General features: G+C 41.1%; 1 protein-coding gene across 7 annotated transcripts in view; it reads left to right on the top strand.

Moving 5' to 3' along the window:
• Positions 1-18,583, top strand: part of tmtc1 (transmembrane O-mannosyltransferase targeting cadherins 1) — a 99,179-nt gene that overhangs the window by 36,456 nt on the left and 44,140 nt on the right. For 6 of the 7 annotated variants that reach the window (XM_053415271.1, XM_053415270.1, XM_053415274.1 and 3 more), the window contains 5 exons: positions 4,779-4,882; positions 8,412-8,601; positions 10,639-10,760; positions 12,740-12,907; positions 17,075-17,188. In XM_053415271.1, coding sequence (XP_053271246.1) covers positions 4,779-4,882; positions 8,412-8,601; positions 10,639-10,760; positions 12,740-12,907; positions 17,075-17,188 — 698 coding nt within the window. The remainder of the gene's footprint in view (positions 1-4,778; positions 4,883-8,411; positions 8,602-10,638; positions 10,761-12,739; positions 12,908-17,074; positions 17,189-18,583) is intronic. The other variant, XM_053415272.1, reaches the window with a different exon arrangement.

Raw genomic sequence — 18,583 nt, forward strand, 5'->3', positions numbered from 1 at the left:
TGTGTCTGCGCTGTCTGGGAGCACACACACAGACATTTTCTCTGATATGGTGATTTAAAAAATGAACGTGAGTGACGTTCACTCACAAGCATGTGCTCAAAATCAAAAATGTTTCCAGTGGTTGTGGGTGCCCCACTGTCCTGTGATGGTAATCTGGACATACAAGAGGCTGGAAACATAATGTTATCTACGTGTATTTAATAAGGGGCTTTCTGCAGGAAGGATCAACACACCCCGAGAGTCCTAAGGATCTCAGAGTGAAGATGGAGAACAGTCAAATACAAGGGTCTTATATAGGAGGACAAGGAAGTTTGCCTGAGCCAGTTCAGACTGGTTCTGTAGGGTAGTTTAAGACAGGAACTAAAGCAAAGTAACAAATGATTTACATATATTTCCATTGGGTTCATTGGACAGTCAATAAGTAATGGAAAGTTCAAACAGGTATATAGAAAGGTCATACAGGTTTCAGGTCATAAACATTTAAGGTCATGGAGTCGTAGACAGGTATGCAAAAAGTTACTCTTCAATTATCTAATAGTCTTCAACCACACTTTTCCCAATACAGTCCCAAATAATTTTTGATGATTTTCATGTGTTGGATTTCAAGGAGCAGCCGTGGTGAGTAGAGAATTTGGCTTGGGAGCCTTAGATTTGTATCACTGCGTTTTTGCAGACAATGTGGTTGTCTTGACTTTATCGAGGTGTGACCTCCAGGCAGAACTAAATTTTTAGCCAAGCGTGAAGCGAATCGGATGCGAGCTATCACCTCCAGGTCCAAGGCCATAGCTCTGTTGGCAACCAGAGGATTGCTATATCTAGGTTGAGGGAAAGTGGCTACCCCAAATTAAAGAGTCTAAGTATCTCAGGGTCTTGTTCACCTATGAGGGGAAGAGGAAACATGAGATGGACAGGTTTACCATTCACGCCCAACCAAGAGGAAACCCTAAGTTCCCAGAAGGGGTTACATATCCCATCTGGCCTTGGAACACCTCGGAATTCCTCAGGAAGAGATGGGAAGAGTGTCTGGGGTGGAGGACGTCTGCAATTCCCTACTTGGCCCGCGGCTTTGCTTTCCAATGCAGTCATCCTCTCCTCCATGGAAACAGTGTCATGTTGACTTCAGCAAGTTTTTTACACCGAAAACGGAGTCATTCATCGAACCACACAAAAACAACAGCCCGGAGTTTCTTGTCTGCGGGAGACGGACTCTTCATTCACAAGGCTGTGATTGACATTAACGACTGACGTGGCATCTTCAGGAATGGACGTATTCACTCTCTGAGTCTAGAAGTAAAACTTCACAACTGACCTTCCACTGTTGAGGCAGCGATTATAACAGTTTTTAAATTGTACTTTACATTTATATAGGATGAGTATGTGACTGAGGACCAGTTAAATCTCTCTGGTATTAAGGTTATGTACTTACATGATTCTTGCTGTTCTGTGTTTCTACCCTCATAGTTGAATGCACTTGTTGTAAGTCGCTTTGCATAAAAGTGTGTTTTGGAATACTGAGAAAGTTTAATAACAACAATAGGACAATAGAAGTCCAAATCATGAGGCAATTTCAGCAGAGTCAACAGTTTAGTAATCTATGGACATGCTAATGGTTTAAATCGTATTTTTCTGATCGCTCCCAATTCGTGCAAATTAATGATGAGTCATCTGTGCGCACCAAAGTTAACCATGGTGTTCCACAGGGCTCTGTGCTCGGCCCAATTTTATTCTCATTATATATGCTTCCACTAGGAAACATAATCAGGACACAATCTGTAAATTTCCACGGCTATGCGGATGACACCCAGTTATACTTGTCATTAAAACCTGACAAAGTAATCAATTAACTAAACTTCGAGCATGTCTCAAGGATATAAAAACCTGGTTGACTCGCAATTTTCTCTTATTAAACTCAGATACAATTTTAGTTATAAACACCTTAGAGATACATTATCTCAAGATATAGCTGCACTAGAAGACATTGCCCTTGCTTCCAATGAAACAGTCAGGAACTTGGGAGTGATCTTTGATCCGGATTTCTCCTTTAATTCACACCTAAAACGAATTTCTAGGATAGCCTTTTTCCACTTGCGTAATATAAAAAAAAATTAGACATTTCCTTTCGCAAAAAGATGCAGAAAAACTAATCCACGCCTTTGTTACATCGAGACTGGACTATTGTAATGCATTACTATCAGGCTCCAGCTGTAAGTTGTTAAAGACTCTACAGCTTGTCAAAAATGCAGCAGCAGGTGTCCTGACGAGAACCAAGAAAAGAGAACACATTTCTCCAGTATTAGCATCGCTACACTGGCTTCCAGTTAAATCTAGAATAGAATTTAAAATTCTCCTCCTCACCTTCAAGGCCCTGAACAATATGGTGCCATTTTACCTTAAAGAGCTGTTAGTACCCTATCAACCCACTAGATCACTCCGCTCCCAGAATTCGGGCTTACTTGTCGTACCTAAAGTCTCTAAAAGTAGAGTAGGAGCCAGAGCTTTCAGCCATCAAGCCCCTCTCATGTGGAATAATCTACCACTTTCAGTTCGGGAGGCAGACACCATCTGTTCGTTTAAGAGTAGGCTCAAAACCTTCCTTTTTGATAAAGCTTATAGTTAGAGCTAATTAGTTTGGCAGATCGTTACTTGTCCTATGTTCTAAAATAGGAAGCGTTTAGTTTAAAAAGGCATAGAGGTATTGATGGCTGATCTACTGAGTGGGCCACATGGTTTTCATCGTACTACCATACAAACCTAGCCTGACATAGCGACTCCTGTTCCGCGCTACCTGCAGCAAAGTAAATGGGACCAGCTTCCTTACCTCGTTCCGCTGGCGAGGGGTGTTCAATTATAGTTTTTGAGAAATGCCGCACAGCCGGCTTCCAGTCATTCTTCCTGCTCCTATCCTTGTGCCGGCGCTGTACGGCAGGTGTCTTATTGCACTGGTCCGCAAGCGAGGGATCTGGTGCGTTTATTAACATGGTCCACTCCTTAAACTGCAGGTATTCATGCGAGGGGAGTCGCTACGTGTAAAACAAAATAAGCCCAACACAATATAACAGAATAAAACTGTATGCATAGAGTGGCAGGTGCAGCAGTCAGTTACAGTAAAGGTGAATGCATGTACGAACAAGTTCTCCGTGTAGGATTACAACTCCACAACACATCAAACAAATCGTATCGCATTTGTCGGTCCTGTAAGAACTTAATAACACGGTTGGAACGCGACATTCCCGTGTCCCATCTTCTTCGCGACCATTGGGGCCAGCTGAGAAATTAAACTTTTTCTGAATCCCGTAGGAAAGACGGCAAAACATATTTTCGATCTACAAATGCTTTGATCGCGTTTCTCTGTTCCTCTTTCAAAATGAATGCGCTGTCGATGTCTTCTAAAACAGACTCAATGGCAAGTTTTTTAAAAACGAATTCAACCCAAGCGCACTTTGATGACGTGGTTGATTACGTTACTGTTGATCATCTGTCCATCATCGTATAAAGCCCGCCCAGACAATTTGATTGGTCTGAACAGTTTCTGTTCGGGCATAATTTCCTCCCAACGGAGCGACTCCAGACCGAGCTTCCCGACCTCAAATGTTGTGGGCGGGGCTAACTTTGTCTGGCCTCCAGGCTAATACAAACCAGTAGCCAGTTAGATTTACCTTGAGCCTCAGTGTACCCCCAAGTTCGGCCTGTATCATTGTATCATTGATTACAAGGCAAAAAACCCTGATGACGCTAAGACGCAAAGGGAATTTATGAAACATAACACACAGAGCTTCTCATTCCAGCTTCATCTTCCTCTTCTTCATCCCTATCACATTGAAGTAAGTCATATCTCATCAGTACATGTTACTGACTTCACCCCTTCCCCGAGTCCCTTTGCTTTATCGCCCGCAAATCTGGCCCGCTGTGGCCGCACTATGGATTAAGATTGTGGATCGCGCATCAGAGGTCGCAATGGTTGATCCAGTATGGCGGATTCTATATCGTGCGGGCTGATCGTAGTGTAATGGCGGATCCTGTGTCGCATTGGCATCATATATTCGTGGTGGACCACGACCGAGGTCGGCGGCTGATGATGGATCCTAATAAGCAGCAGTGGACAATGACTGTGGACTACTGTGGCATTCGATCTGGATTGCGGATCATGGTCTTGCTGGCTGCTGACCATAGACTATGATTGCAGCAGGACTGCTTGACATATAGTATTGAAGTTATCCTTCAAAATATGTACCCTCATCAATGCTGCTAAAAACTTTAATCTTGATGATGTTTTCCTACACCTGACATCTATTGCACTTCTGTCCGTCCTGGGAGAGGGATCTCTCACATTTGGCTCTCTCTGAGGTTTCTATGTATTTTTTACCCTTTTAAAAGGGTTTTTAGTAGTTTTCCTTACTCTTGCTTAAAGGGAGGTAGTACCTGTTAGAAAAAGGTGTAACCTCTGCACCACTGAGTGAAACTATCCTGATTTGCATTTCTTTAAGATCAAAGTTTTGTGTTTTGTTATTTACATATCAAAGAACTCATATACCTAGTAGCAGGGAGGTCAACTGCCAAGCTTTTCAGGCTTGTAGAACTGCCCAAAACTGGAACCCCTCGTCAATTCCCTGCAGTTCCTGTCAGTTTTCTGTGCTGCCTTTAGATGGGTGGAAGGAATTCCTGTTGTTAACCTGAACTTCCATAGAAATTTACAGGGGCACTAACTGACAAATTCTTCTTTCTATGCAGTGATAATACTCCATGCTGAGACATTTTCCCCTCCATTCTCCCTCTTTCAGGTGGTGCTCATCATGTCAGTCAGGCTGTGGCTGATGGGAGGATCCATGCCTCTCTTCTCTGAACAGGACAACCCCGCCTCCTTCTCCCCTCACCTGCTTACCAGGTCAATGTCTCTCGCATGCATGTATAAACACCAGTAGCAGGCGTTGAATGAGTTTTAAATTGATGTTTCAAATCTGAAACATAATTATTGTGGATGTGTCAAGCCTCTGGGATTGCTGTACGCCTTTATTGTTCAATTAACTAAAAATGTATTTGTTTACCGCTAAATTACAACACACATTAAAACAGGGCACTCTATATAGTAAGCTGGATTCTTGGATATCTTTCAAGAAAGGTTCTATCCAATCCATGGAACTGGTTGAGGACCAGTTAAAATTGCAAATTTCTCGACAAGCCTCATTTGTCCATTCAGTCTATCTTTGCTTTTCTTCCTTAATATAAAAAATAAATACAAGGGGTTTAAACGTTTTAGCACACTGTACAATCTCAAGATGGTTCTACTTGGTATTGAACTATTCTACTGTTTAGTAGTCTGCACTTCTGATGGTGATAATAATAATAGCCCACATTTTAAGGTACAGTGCCTTGCATAAGTATTCACCCCCCTTAGACTTTTTCCCATTATGTACTGTTACTAACTGGAATTCAAATAGACTTAAATAAACTTTTTTCCGTTTGATCAACAAAACATGCATAGTACTTTGGAGGTGCAAAATAAATTTTATTGTGACACAAACAATAATGAGAACAAAAAAGTTGACATCTGTTGGGTCCTTAAGTATTCACCCCCCTGTGTCAATACTTCGTAGAACCCCCTTTCGCTGCAATTACAGCTGCAAGTCTTTTGGGGTATGTCTCTACCAGCTTTGCACATCTAGAGATGGAAAGGTTTGTCCATTCTTCTTGGCAAAAAAGATGAAGCTCAGTCAGATTGGATGGAGACCGTCTGTGAACCGCAATCTTCAAGTCTTGCCATAGATTCTCTATTGGATTGAGGTCTGGGCTTTGACTGGGCCATTTTAAGACATTAACATTCTTTAATCCAAACCATTCCTTTGTAGCTCTGGCTGTATGTTTAGGGTCATTGTCCTGCTGGAAGATGAACCTCCGCCCCAGTCTCAAGTCTTTTGCAGACTGCATCAGATTTTCTTCAAGGATTTCCCTGTATTTGGCTCCATCCATCTTTCCCTCTATTCTGACCAGTTTCCCTGTACCTGCTGAAGAGAAGCATCCCCACAGCATGATGCTACCACCACCATGTTTCACTGTTGGGATGGTGTGCTCAGGGTGATGGGCAGTGTTGGGTTTTCGCCACACATAGCGTTTTGCATTGAGGCCAAAAAGTTCAATTTTGGTCTCATCTGACAAGAGCACCTTCTTCCACATGTTTGCTGTGTCACCCACATGGCTTCTGGCAAACTCCAAACGGGATTTTTTATGGATCCCTTTCAACAATGTCTTTCTTCTTGCCACTCTTCCATAAAGGCCAGATTTGTGGAGTAGACGACTAATAGTTGTCCTGTGGACAGATTCTCCCACCTCAGCTGTGGATCTCTGCAACTCCTCCAGAGTAACCATGGGCCTCCTGGTTGCTTCTCTGATTAATTTTCTCCTTGTCCGACTCTTCAGTTTGGGTGGACGGCCTCCTCTTGGTAGGTTTGCGGTTGTGCCATATTCTTTCCATTTTCTTATGATGGATTTTATGGTGCTCAGAGAGATGTTCAAAGCTCTGGATATTTTTTTATAACCTAACCCTGCTTCATATTTCTCCACAACTTTATCCCTGACCTGTTTGGTGAGCTCCTTGGTCTTCATGATGCTGTTTGTTCAGTAATGATCTCCAACAAACTCTGAGTCCGTCACAGAACAGGTGTATTTATACTGAGATTAAATTGCAGACAGGTGGACCCTATTTACTAATTATGTGACTTGCAAATGTGACTTGTGAATGCAATTGGTCGCACCAGATCTTTGTTAGTGGTTTCATAGTAAAGGGGGTGAATACATATGCACTCAACACTTTTCAGGTTTTTATTTGTAAATAATTGTGAAATCCATGTAATATTTCCCCCCACTTCCAAATGATGCACTATTTTGTGTTGGTCCATTACATAAACTCACGATGAAATAAATTTTAATCTGTGGTTATACCATGACAAAATGTAGAAAAGTCCAAAGGGGGTGAATACTTATGCAAGGCACTGTATATGATGAGGTCGTACTGCTGTAGGCCATGTTTGTCCTTCAAGTGTTGAACACTAGCATTACATTTTTTTGCATGAATAAAGTCCTAAACCGGGTTTCAGATCGTTTATCTCCTTTGTTTGGAAGAATTTCTGTATCGTATGCACACCATCTGAAAACATAACCTAAACTACCTTACGCTGGGTTCACACCGGACGCGGAAGCGACGCCAAAGCGTGCTGTAAGCGCTAATCCCTAGCGCGCTGGCGCTTGGCTGTTCGCACCGGACGCTGGAGCGACGCTGAAGCGCCGGGCAGCGCTAATAATATCACCCGTTGATCCAGTAGTATAAAAGCATATACTTACTTGTTGCTCCAACATTAAGCAACAGCGTCCCAACATTTGTCTTTTTTGGTGTTGTATAAAGACAACACCAAAAAAGTGTGTTCCGAGGATCATACAACTCACTGTACTTCTCCAGTTCAATTTTTAATTTAAGCGGCGCGGCGCTTCAGCGTCCGGTGTGACCCGCACAACGGTTTAACATGGGATTGGATGGGAGCCAGCTGTTTTTTAAGGCTTGGCGCTCGGTTACGCCACGCTTTGGTGTCGCTTCCGCGTCAGGTGTGAACCCGGCGTTATGCCACATTCTTAATTTGAAAATTATATTTCTTTCTACTTGGTTTTACACCAGTACAGTAAAGGAGCATAGTTTTTCTAGAAGCATACAAATAATTTATCAGACATGGGAGTGCCATTACTCCTATTTCTTTCCCTAATTTTAAGATATTAAAAGGATAGATCACTGAAAAATGAAAGTGCACTCATTATCTACTCACCACTATACCACTAGGGGTGGGTTAAGTGTCCACAATACACTTCTGGAGTTTCAGGGATAAACTTTGTTGCAGCAGAATCCAGTACAATTGAAGTCAATGGTGAGTCCTTTTTCAGACATAATATAATAAGAGAAAAAACACAACATACCTCCATCCTGCTCGTGTGGTGTCATCCATGTGTCCGCAATAGATTTGAAACTAGGTCATTTACACCGTATTTTTAGCCTGAAAATTCACCGGAAGTGGCTAGTCGCTCCGTGAATGCACCTCCTAGGAAGATATCAGCGGAACTTTAGGCGTATAACTTTGTGTTTATTAGCTTGTAGCAAGACAAGTGAACTATTCCTTTAACCTTTTACAACCACCTGTTTATTTTTTTCTCAGGTAAACTGCCAGACACATAAAGGTTTAGGTAAAGAGTGAATTTTAACAATTGACATTTCTAAGTCAATTAATGTTACAATTAATATCCTCTGTATGTTACTCATTTCTTTCTACATTTTTCAATTCTCTTCTTACTTCCTTTTTTCCCCTACCATTTCTCTCAACCAACCATCAACCATTTTTCCTTGTCCTCACCATCCTCTCTTTGCTCCCTCCCTACAGGATTTTGACCTACTCTTACCTGCTGTCATTTAATGCCGGGTTGCTGCTTGCCCCCATCGTGCTTTGCTACGACTGGCAGGTGGGGAGCATTCCCCTGGTGGAGTCGTTGAGTGACTTTCGCAACGTGGCTGCCATGCTGCTGGTCATTGTAATGGTTGCACTTTGCCTGCACTGCGTCTTCTCACTGCAGGTAAGAGCAAGAATGTGACAAGCAGCTAAAATGTGCATTTCTCAGGTCTTCTTCCTCCTGTTGCTTTGAACCTCAAGAATAAAGTGATCACTGCCCAGGACAAGAAGGCCCTCCAGCACCTCTCAGGAGAAACCTTCCACTTACTTCAGGACATTTACAACACCAGGGTAATAAGAAGTACATGCAACATCACCAGGGACAGCACACATCCACAACACAGCCTCTTCACACTCCTGCCATCAGGCGGAAGTTACAGATGTGTGATATTCAGGACAACAAGACTGGCAAACAGCCGCAGCCTCTATCCATAGGCCATCATGAGAAAACACCGCTGCCTTTACCACCAGTATGACAGTGGAATGTTAGAAAATATTGACACACACAACAATAATGCGCTGTTTGACCTGTGCAATAATGTAAGAGAGGGAGAAGAACAAGGTCACGTTATGTACAAAAGTTTATACTGTAGTAATACTTTAGGTCAATAAACAGTCTGTGATGCTATCAGTTGCTCCATCTTAATATTTGTAGATGTTCATAATGTTAATGGTGTCAATGTCAGATAAAGCAGTGGTGTGTTTGTATTGCACTTTCTATAATACATTATTACAAGTGGAGGATTACTTAACTTGCTCAACATGCTTGTCATTGTTTATTTTAAATTTGTCTATATTCGCTATAGGTCCTTTCCAGGCAGTAATGCTGTCATTTAGCCCGTTGAAAAGCATAATAAATATCTGATTGGAGTAACACTAATCAGCACTTCACATTGCATGCTCTCATTACTGCTAATGAGATAATCTACTGAGCCTAAGGAATATAATTTGTTTTCCTCATCTGTTGTCTGTGTGTGTGTGTGTGTGTGCTGGACCTGAATTATAACAAATGTGCTTTTAAGAAATGCTGTTTATAGCTGTTTCCAGTACCAGTACTGCCATACAAGCCAGTAGCCCGTCAGATTTACTTATAACCTCAGTGAAAAATACTTTTAACTCTATACCTGATTCAGTAGTGCAAGGATTACTGGACCATATAGAATCTAGCTAGTGTTTACATTCAAACACACACAAGGGTCGAAGAGCCATTTAACCATTTATTGGCTGGTCGATGAAAAGATGGAGGAATGGTAAAATGGATCCTTATTTCTGTTCAATAAACGTCCATGTCAACCATAAATAACAATAACAACAATGGTACATAAGTTTTCTTACATATTTATTGATTTAAGGAATCATTCAAGTTTACATCAGGTTGTTTTTATAGGAAATATAATCAAGTACAGAATAACAAAATAAACAACTTCTCCTATAGATTCCGACAGATTACTTAATTATTCTTTTATATCATTCTGCCTGCTCAGGAACAATATATCATGATCTGTTAGGTCAGATACAAATTAAATTAGGATGCATCTCATGTAGGCATACTCACAGTTATATATATATATATATATAAAAGTTATATAAAACAAACTTACTGGTGTGGCAGTATGGTCTCAGACAATGGGATTTTAAAAGACACACCCAGCCATTATATAACCTCCCCGTCTCTAATCTCCTCCCCTGTGCCCTCACTGACAGGGGAATCTATCCGCCCACTCCCTGTCTCACTGAATAGACAATCTGGCTTGGGATTTTTGAATACTCAACGCACCCTCAGATTGGGCTGGTAACGTAATTCTGATTAAAAGGCTGAAACATCCCATGACGCTAAGGAGAACAACTAAAGATATAACATAATGGTCAAATGACCACAAATGTGTTCCGTTGCCTAGATACAGGGGGTGTCTCACATTACCCGATGTCCCACATTACCCCGCTCTCCCCTACAGCTCTTTTCCTTATCATTTGGAGAATTCGAACAGCTGCCAGCCACTGAAATACTTCCGGTCAAAGCAAAACTATCTTTCCGAAAGCAGCCTGTATGTGTAATGTCTTCTCCTAAAAGTGTAGCGGTGGCCCTGGTGGATAGGGTCCCCAAACAACATGTGCTTATGAACAATCTGTATCCCCCCCCCCCCCTTATCGCTCTCTGCAGAGACAAGAGAGCAGGGAGGTGTTGGTTGGAATGTTGTTTCTGGTGTTTCCATTCATTCCTGCCAGTAACCTTTTCTTCAGGGTTGGATTTGTTGTGGCCGAAAGGGTTCTCTACATGCCGAGGTGAGTGTGTGCATGCGGGCATCCACAGTATCTATGGATAGTTCTAGTCCGACTCTTGTATAATAACTTAAAATAAAGCAATACATATTCTTTGGAAATTTCATCTCTGAGGGCTATTGATCAATTTAGTATCCATGTAAAAGATTTTGGGGCATGATCTGATATTACCATGCTATCCTAATGGTAATCCTTGATTTTGTGTCTAATCTTTAACATATATTCTTGAATATGTTTATGTGTGCTATAGTAACAATAATATTCAATATTCTGAGTTCAGTTCAGGCCAAATTTCAGAGGAGTTCAGATCCTTCATAAAGTTTAATATCGGCTTTCTAGTTTTTCTTTGAGACAAATCCAAGCCTGTAGACTTGTAGACACTAAATTAAGTTTGTTATATAATACGCTTCCTTAAAGTATAATACATTGGTCCTTAGGTTCAATCATTGAAATCTCCTTGAACATGGGAGCTGTAAGAGGCTCCAAACACTTCTCTTAATTTTAAGTAAGTCAGATGGCATCATATGAGATTCTTGTATAGAAACTATGTATGCGTGTTTTCAAGTTTAATTGTTTCACGTACCTGGTTCACCTGTTTCTAGAACTGATCATTATAAAAAAACCTGCTTTATTCATATGTATGTTCCTGGATAACCAGGGCGTCGCTTCTTCTGCAACAATTAAGTTAAAACTCTGCGTTGCGGCATAATCTGCAAGAATAACTTTCGTCTGCAGGAGTATATGTGTGCGTGGGTGCTCGTCTCTGTCCCTCTTTGTGATAATCACATGTTTTTAGTTATTAATTGATGATGGCGGCTCATGTCTCCTAACTCTGTTTGCACCAGCCTCCATGGGGTGGCATCGTAATCTTAGACCATGCAGACTATTCATTCTCATCATGGTTCAATAAAGCTGAACATATCAACTGAATAATGGTAGTGTTTTCAGAGCGAAAGGTGAACAGTAGCCAGAGTATCAAAATTGTAATGTACGAGACCAGGACTGAGATCACGCTATTAATAGCAAAGTCTGAATAAGGAGTCACCAGTTACTTCAATTGTATTGGATTAGGCTGCAATACTGTTTAACCCTGCGACTCCTAAAGGGTTTTGTGGCCTCAAACACTTCACCCACCCCTCGATCGGCATAGTGGTGAGAAGATAATGAGATAATTTTTTCGAACTATCCCTTTTAAAATTGATTTCAAGGGAACACGCCTAGTCTCCACTATGTTGTGCACTACATAAAGGCACTTTAAGGTTTAATTCTCTTTATTTCTCAAGAGAACACATGTAGTCTCCAGAACGTTTTGCATTATGTTGTTGTTTTCAAATAGCAGAAAATGTAGCTCCTCTTATTACCTAAAACCAAAATACTAAAATTTTCCCCTTTTAAATTACACTAAATAAATGTTTCTGAATTTCTGGTTATTATGCCTTTATTGAAATTGGATAGCTGCTTGAAACTAAGGTAACTTTATCAAAATGGCTTCACAAATGTGATATTCAAGTTCATTTCACAATGACATCTTGCACACAAGAAATGCTTTATGCTTGTATACGGTGTATATGCTCTTGGATGGAACCAGAGTTTAGAAGGCTTGAGACTAAACCCTACAATCTGAAGCCTCAACAAAACACACACACCTGAGTATAACCATGTAACAGGGTCAACAAATTTGAGGAAAGGGATTGAGATTGTGTGTTTTTTTTAAGAGCCCACAGCAGGCCAACTGTAGTGAAAATGTATGCAGCCGTGAGACATCAAGGGATTTTAGGCCATTAAGCTATATCACATCTGTTTAAAGAGGAGTCAGTAGAACTTAACTACATAATAAAGGACTTAACAATACATTTTTGCTTTGTCTCTCACCCTCCTTCCTATCCATTTCTTTACTTTCTTTTTCTCCGTCAATGTTCCTCCCAAACTTCCTTATAATTTTTCCTTTCCCTTTACTTACTTCCTCCCTCCCTTTTCTGTAGTATGGGTTACTGTATCTTAATGGCTCATGGCATGGGTCGGTTGTGTGCGGTGGTAGGCCGCTGGGGCACCACAGTCCTCAGTGTCTCCATGCTGTTGCTCCTACTTCTCTTCTCCTGGAAGACCATCCAGCAGAACCATGTCTGGCTAACCAGGGAGGCCCTTTTCCAGTAAGGAGGGAAGGAGGGAGGGAGGGAGGGAGAGAGGGAGGGAGAGAGGGAGAGAGAGAGAGAGAGAGAGAGAGAGAGAGAGAGAGAGAGAGAGAGAGAGAGAGAGAGAGAGAGAGAGAGAGAGAGAGAGAGAGAGAGAGAGAGAGAGAGAGAGAGAGAGAGAGAGAGAGAGAGAGAGAGAGAGAGAGAGAGAGAGAGAGAGAGAGAGAATTTCACAATGACATCTGGCACACAATAAATGCTTTATACTTTTACATGTACATTGTGGATGTCTGTAATAAATATACTGTAATGACAGCAGCCTGCTCACATGCAGCATAGGGAATTATTCTGAAGACTCAACTCATCTTTTCATAACAGTGATATGTAGAATTACAACAAGATTAATGTCATGTATAATATTATAATTTTCAAAAGATACTTACCTTCTACTTTATTGCCACATCTGCCAATTTTTTTTAATGCATTTAATAAAATAAGTATCAGTTCAATAATGAATTGCTGCCAGGTAACCTTAATGTGTTTCTGCTGGCTTGTGTCCTGCCATGGAACAACAAACCCCTCCATTCTGATTTCTGTAACAGATATGGAAATTCAGCAAGACAAAGCAAAAGAAGAAAGCCAAAGTTGTAACTCATTTATATTTTATGAGCCTAAATTGCCAATTAGGGGGGGAGGGGGGGAGAAATACAAGTATTTAACAGCAAACTGAGTTATTGTGTTGTACCGTGTTGTAGATAAATAGATAAAGGATTTCTTCATGAGTCTACAACCAATTATCTATAATGACAGAGTGAAAACATGTTTTAGCACAGTGACTTAACTCTATGTCTGAAATCGAAATCTCCCATTTATAAGTACGTATTCAGACCATTTGGCGTGTCTCTGAACTGTGCTCAACTCCATCCAGTCTGTTATAAAAATATCCTTAACATCTGTCTTAAACTTAAGTGGAGTTTACCTTTCAAACTGAACTGGTTCTGGCAAATCTTATTACTTCTGGCTTCTTGTAGCCGAGGAGCTTCTTATTTACCTCTGTGACCTCTGCCAGGGAAATAGATGATGCTTCCCCCGACTCTTCAAACTTTGCTTCATCCACTGAGACTGTGTAGAATAGGGTGCTATGAAGTTCTCTTTCAACCGCCTGCCAATATTCTGCAGCAGTTCTCCTCCGAGACAGTCAGGGAGGATGGACTCCATGTCCCCAACCTCACTCAGGATGCCAGGATTATCTTCTGGAGGAGGCAGTTCACCCTCACTATAAATTTGGGTGTGCCAACTCTTTTCTGGATTGCACTGATCCCTCATCAGGTGCTGATTAGTTGACAGCCCTTCTCTTCTCTTTACCTGTGTCTGCAACATACAACTACAGATCTGATGATACAACCTCAAAGTAGATAATCAGTTGTTGGTGCTGCTCAGGTGTTGTTGAAGCAGGTAAACTTATGTACCCTCTTATGGTTGAACGTGGAGTTATTTATGGCCAATCTTGCACAGAAGTCAAATAACAAAGCACTGCTCAGGCTCAGATCAGATAGGTCATTACTCCCAAACATTGCCCCCAGCATTGAAGTGCAACAGCAGGATTTAATGGACCCCAGGTGGAACCCTTTCCAGGACCCCACCTAGGGATATTAAAAAATGTCAGGTACTCTGAACTGCACAACACCCAGAGCTTTCTCCTATTAACTTTGAAGTTACAAAGAGGCAACCCTGTCATTATCCAGGGGAAATTCCTGTCACTCTGGGTAACTTTATGGTTAAGGAAACCATGTTCATGCGTTGAGGTGGGCCCAACTATTTCTAGCTGCTGCCACTCAACCAGCTCAGGATCCTTCCTCACCAGAGGTGACATTTTATGTCCCTAGAACTATCTGCAATGCCAGACGTCAGCACAGAGAGGCTCCTGCCTTTGCCTGCCACCAGGAACCACATATAGTGGGTACGGAAAGTATTCAGACCCCTTTAAATTGTTCACTCTTTGTCTCATTGCAGCCATTTGCTCAAATCAAAAAAGTTCATTTTATTTCTTATTACTCAGCACCCCATCTTGACAGAGAAAAAACAGAAATGTAGAAATGTTTGCAAATTTATTAAAAAAGAAAAGTATTCAGACCCTTTGCTGTGACACTCATATTTAGCTCACATGCTGTCCATTTCTTCTAATCCTCCTTGAGATGGTTCTACTCCTTCATTGGAGTCCAGCTGTGTTTAATTAAACTCATTGGACTTGATTAGGAAAGGCACACACCTGTCTATATAAGACCTTACAGCTCACAGTGCATGTCAGAGCAAATGAAAATCATGAGGTCGAAGGAACTGCCAAAGGATCTCAGAGACAGAATTGTGGCAAGGCACAGATCTGGCCAAGGTTACAAAAATAATTTCTGCAGCACTCAAGGTTCTTAAGAGCACAGTGGCCTCCATAATCCTTAAATGGAAGAAGTTTGGGACGACTAGAACTCTTCCTAGACCTGGCCGTCCAGCCAAACTGAGCAATCGTGGGAGAAGAGCCTTGGTGAGAGAGGTAAAGAAGAACCCAAAGATCAATGTGGCTGAGCTCCAGAGATGCAGTAGGGAGATGGGAGAAAGTTCCACAAAGTCAACTATCACTGCAGCCCTCCACCAGTCGGGGCTTTATGGCAGAGTGGCCCGACGGAAGCCTCTCCTCAGTGCAAGACATATGAAAGCCCGCATAGAGTTTGTCAAAAAAGACATGAAGGACTCACAGACTATGAGAAATAAGATTCTGTCTGATGAGACCAAGATTGAACTTGTTGGCCTTAATTCTTAGCAGTATGTGTGGAGAAAACCAGGCACTGCTCATCACCTGCCCAATATAATCCCAACAATGAAACATGGTGGTGGCAGCATCATGCTATGGGGGTGTTTTTCAGCTGCAGGGACAGGACGACTGGTTGCAATTGAAGGAAAGATGAATGCGGCCAAGTACAGAGATATCCTGGACGAAAACCTCTTCCAGAGTGCGCTGGACCTCAGACTGGGCAGAAGGTGCACCTTCCAACAAGACAATGACCCTAAGCACACAGCTCAAATAACAAAGGAGTGGCTTCGGAACAACTCTGTGACCATTCTTGACTGGCCCAGCCAGAGCCCTGACCTAAACCCAATTGAGCATCTCTGGAGAGACCTGAAAATGGCTGTCCACCAACGTTCACCATCCAACCTGACGGAACTGGAGAGGATCTGCAAGGAAGAATGGCAGAGGATCCCCAAATCCAGGTGTGAAAAACTTGTTGCATCATTCCCAAGAAGACTCATGGCTGTACTAGCTCAAAAGGGTGTTTCTACTCAATACTGAGCAAAGGGTCTGAATACTTATGACCATGTGATATTTCAGTTTTTCTTTTTTAATAAATTTGGTTGGTTGTGGCTCCATGAAGATTTATCATCCTCACCCTTACAGTGCCACATGGGTGAAGGACACCCGCCCCTTTCCTTGTTGTGGTTCCAGCCTTTGTTTCCCTTGCCCACTGCAGCTCTTGCATGTATGTGTCATTGAGTTTTTATGACTTGCTCTCAATAAGGCCCATTTCTTGCCTTGGGAAAAAGTTGGTAATACATCTGTAGAGAAACTTGAAGATAGCAGTAGACAGACACATGCCGCCCAGTCAGTTGGGGCTTGAGAATGTTTCCCAGGAAGAATGGGATAAACTACCCAAATCAAGATCTACAAATCTTGTACTGACTTACCCAAGAAGACTGAAAATTGTTAGAGCTGCCAAATTCTACAAATTACTGAATGACGTGTTAAGATAAAGATTTTAGTGTTTGATATTTATAAAATTTGCAATACTTGCTTTCACATTGTTAGTATTGATTGCCTACTGCTATGGACAAATGTTATGTTTGAATTATGAGAGACCTTTCTAATACTTTCAAATTTAATTCTGTACCACAATAGTGAAGAGTCTGAATAATTTCTGAAGTCACAATACATACCTTTATGCCAGACAGGATTAAAAGCCCTGATCAGTGCAAGTAATATCAAAATGATCTCACCCCATATAATAATAAATGTATTTTTTTTCTTTCCACGAAAGGTGTTTTGTTCCAACAGGGATTACCGATAACCTTTTTTGTCTTTATTTAAATCAACATAATGCCTTCTCTTCTTTTCCTTCCTTCTCTTCCTCCTTATTTCAGGTCTGGTATCCAGACTCTGCCTCACAATGCCAAAGCCCACTACAACTACGCCAACTTCCTGAAAGACAGTGGCCGACACAAGGAGGCCATTCACCACTACACCACTGCCCTCAGGTGTAATATCATTCCAAACTGAGACTGTATATGCTTCTAGCACTGTGTTTACACAGAAGAGGTAGCATGAGCACTATGTTAGCAGAGCAATGTCTTCACTCATTTACAACATAAATGCATAAAACAAAAACAAGAAAACTGAAAATCCATACAACATGAAAATACACATTTGATGGTGTTTATTGACATATTGTATGAGGAAAATGCAAGTCTTTAAATGGCATGAATAGACAACTACTTGGATAAAAAAACATAGAAGCATGGAACGAATAACTGTCTTTGAAGTTCCAAAACTCTTATTGATAAGGAGACAACCGTAAGAGTGACAACAACAATAATATAATAATTCTGCAACTACTGTGCATGCTCAATATAAATAATCTTGGTATATATATAACGGTAACACTTGTGGGATGTCTGTGGAAGTGTGAGCATCAATAAAGAGGTAACTGGGTCAGACATAATGAAGATGTAACACAAGTTATATGAAATAAGCCTAACAGAAATGTATCATTTAAGAGCAAATACCTCAAATTAAATCATGCAGATGAAAACTTCTTTATTTACCCTTATATTTAGCTAAAGGTATTCATTTTTATCTAATTACAACTGCTTCTTAAATAAAGTGGTGTACAAGCTCTCTAAATATCACTCCACATACGGTAGCATAGTAGCAGGTGATTTTAAAGTCAGACAACATGTACATACAGAGGATTACGGCAGTCCATTGGTCAGTTTCAACGATTGACATAGTGTATCTAAAGAACTATCAGAGCCATCTAGGGATAGCCTCTAAATCCACGACAGCAACCTAATTCACCAACTATAAGGAAGTGAATGCAATCCGTCCTGAGACTGGCCAGACCACAGGCTTCATACAGTGCATCCGGAAAGTATTCACAGCGCTTCACTTTTTCCACATGTTGTTATGTTACAGCCTTATTCCAAAATGGATTCAATTAATTTTATTCTCAAAATTCTAAACGCAATACCTCATGACAAAGTGAAAAAAGTTTGTTTAATTTTTTTTTTTATTATTACAAATAAAGAAAATTGATTTATGACTTGTACATAAGTATTCACAGCCTTTGCTTAATAATTTGTTGAAGCACCTTTGGCAGAAATTCAATCAATCAATCACATTTTATTTGTATAGCCCATATTCACAAATCACTGAATCACATCAAATAAAATAAATTATCTCCATTTCACTGTCGGGTCAGTTATGATGAGTTGGTCCTTGCCTTTCTTGTCTCTTTTTTTTGTTTCCCCTTCTATCTCTTTTTTGCCGTTTCTTTCTCGGTCTGCAACAGCTGTTGGTTGTTGGTATGGTTTTTACACCTCAGCTGTCGTCTTTCTTCTACTTTGTTCCTCATCTGTGAGGGAAGCGGGACT

Source organism: Pleuronectes platessa, chromosome 22, assembly GCF_947347685.1.
Source record: "Pleuronectes platessa chromosome 22, fPlePla1.1, whole genome shotgun sequence".
Taxonomy (NCBI): Eukaryota; Metazoa; Chordata; class Actinopteri; order Pleuronectiformes; family Pleuronectidae; genus Pleuronectes; species Pleuronectes platessa.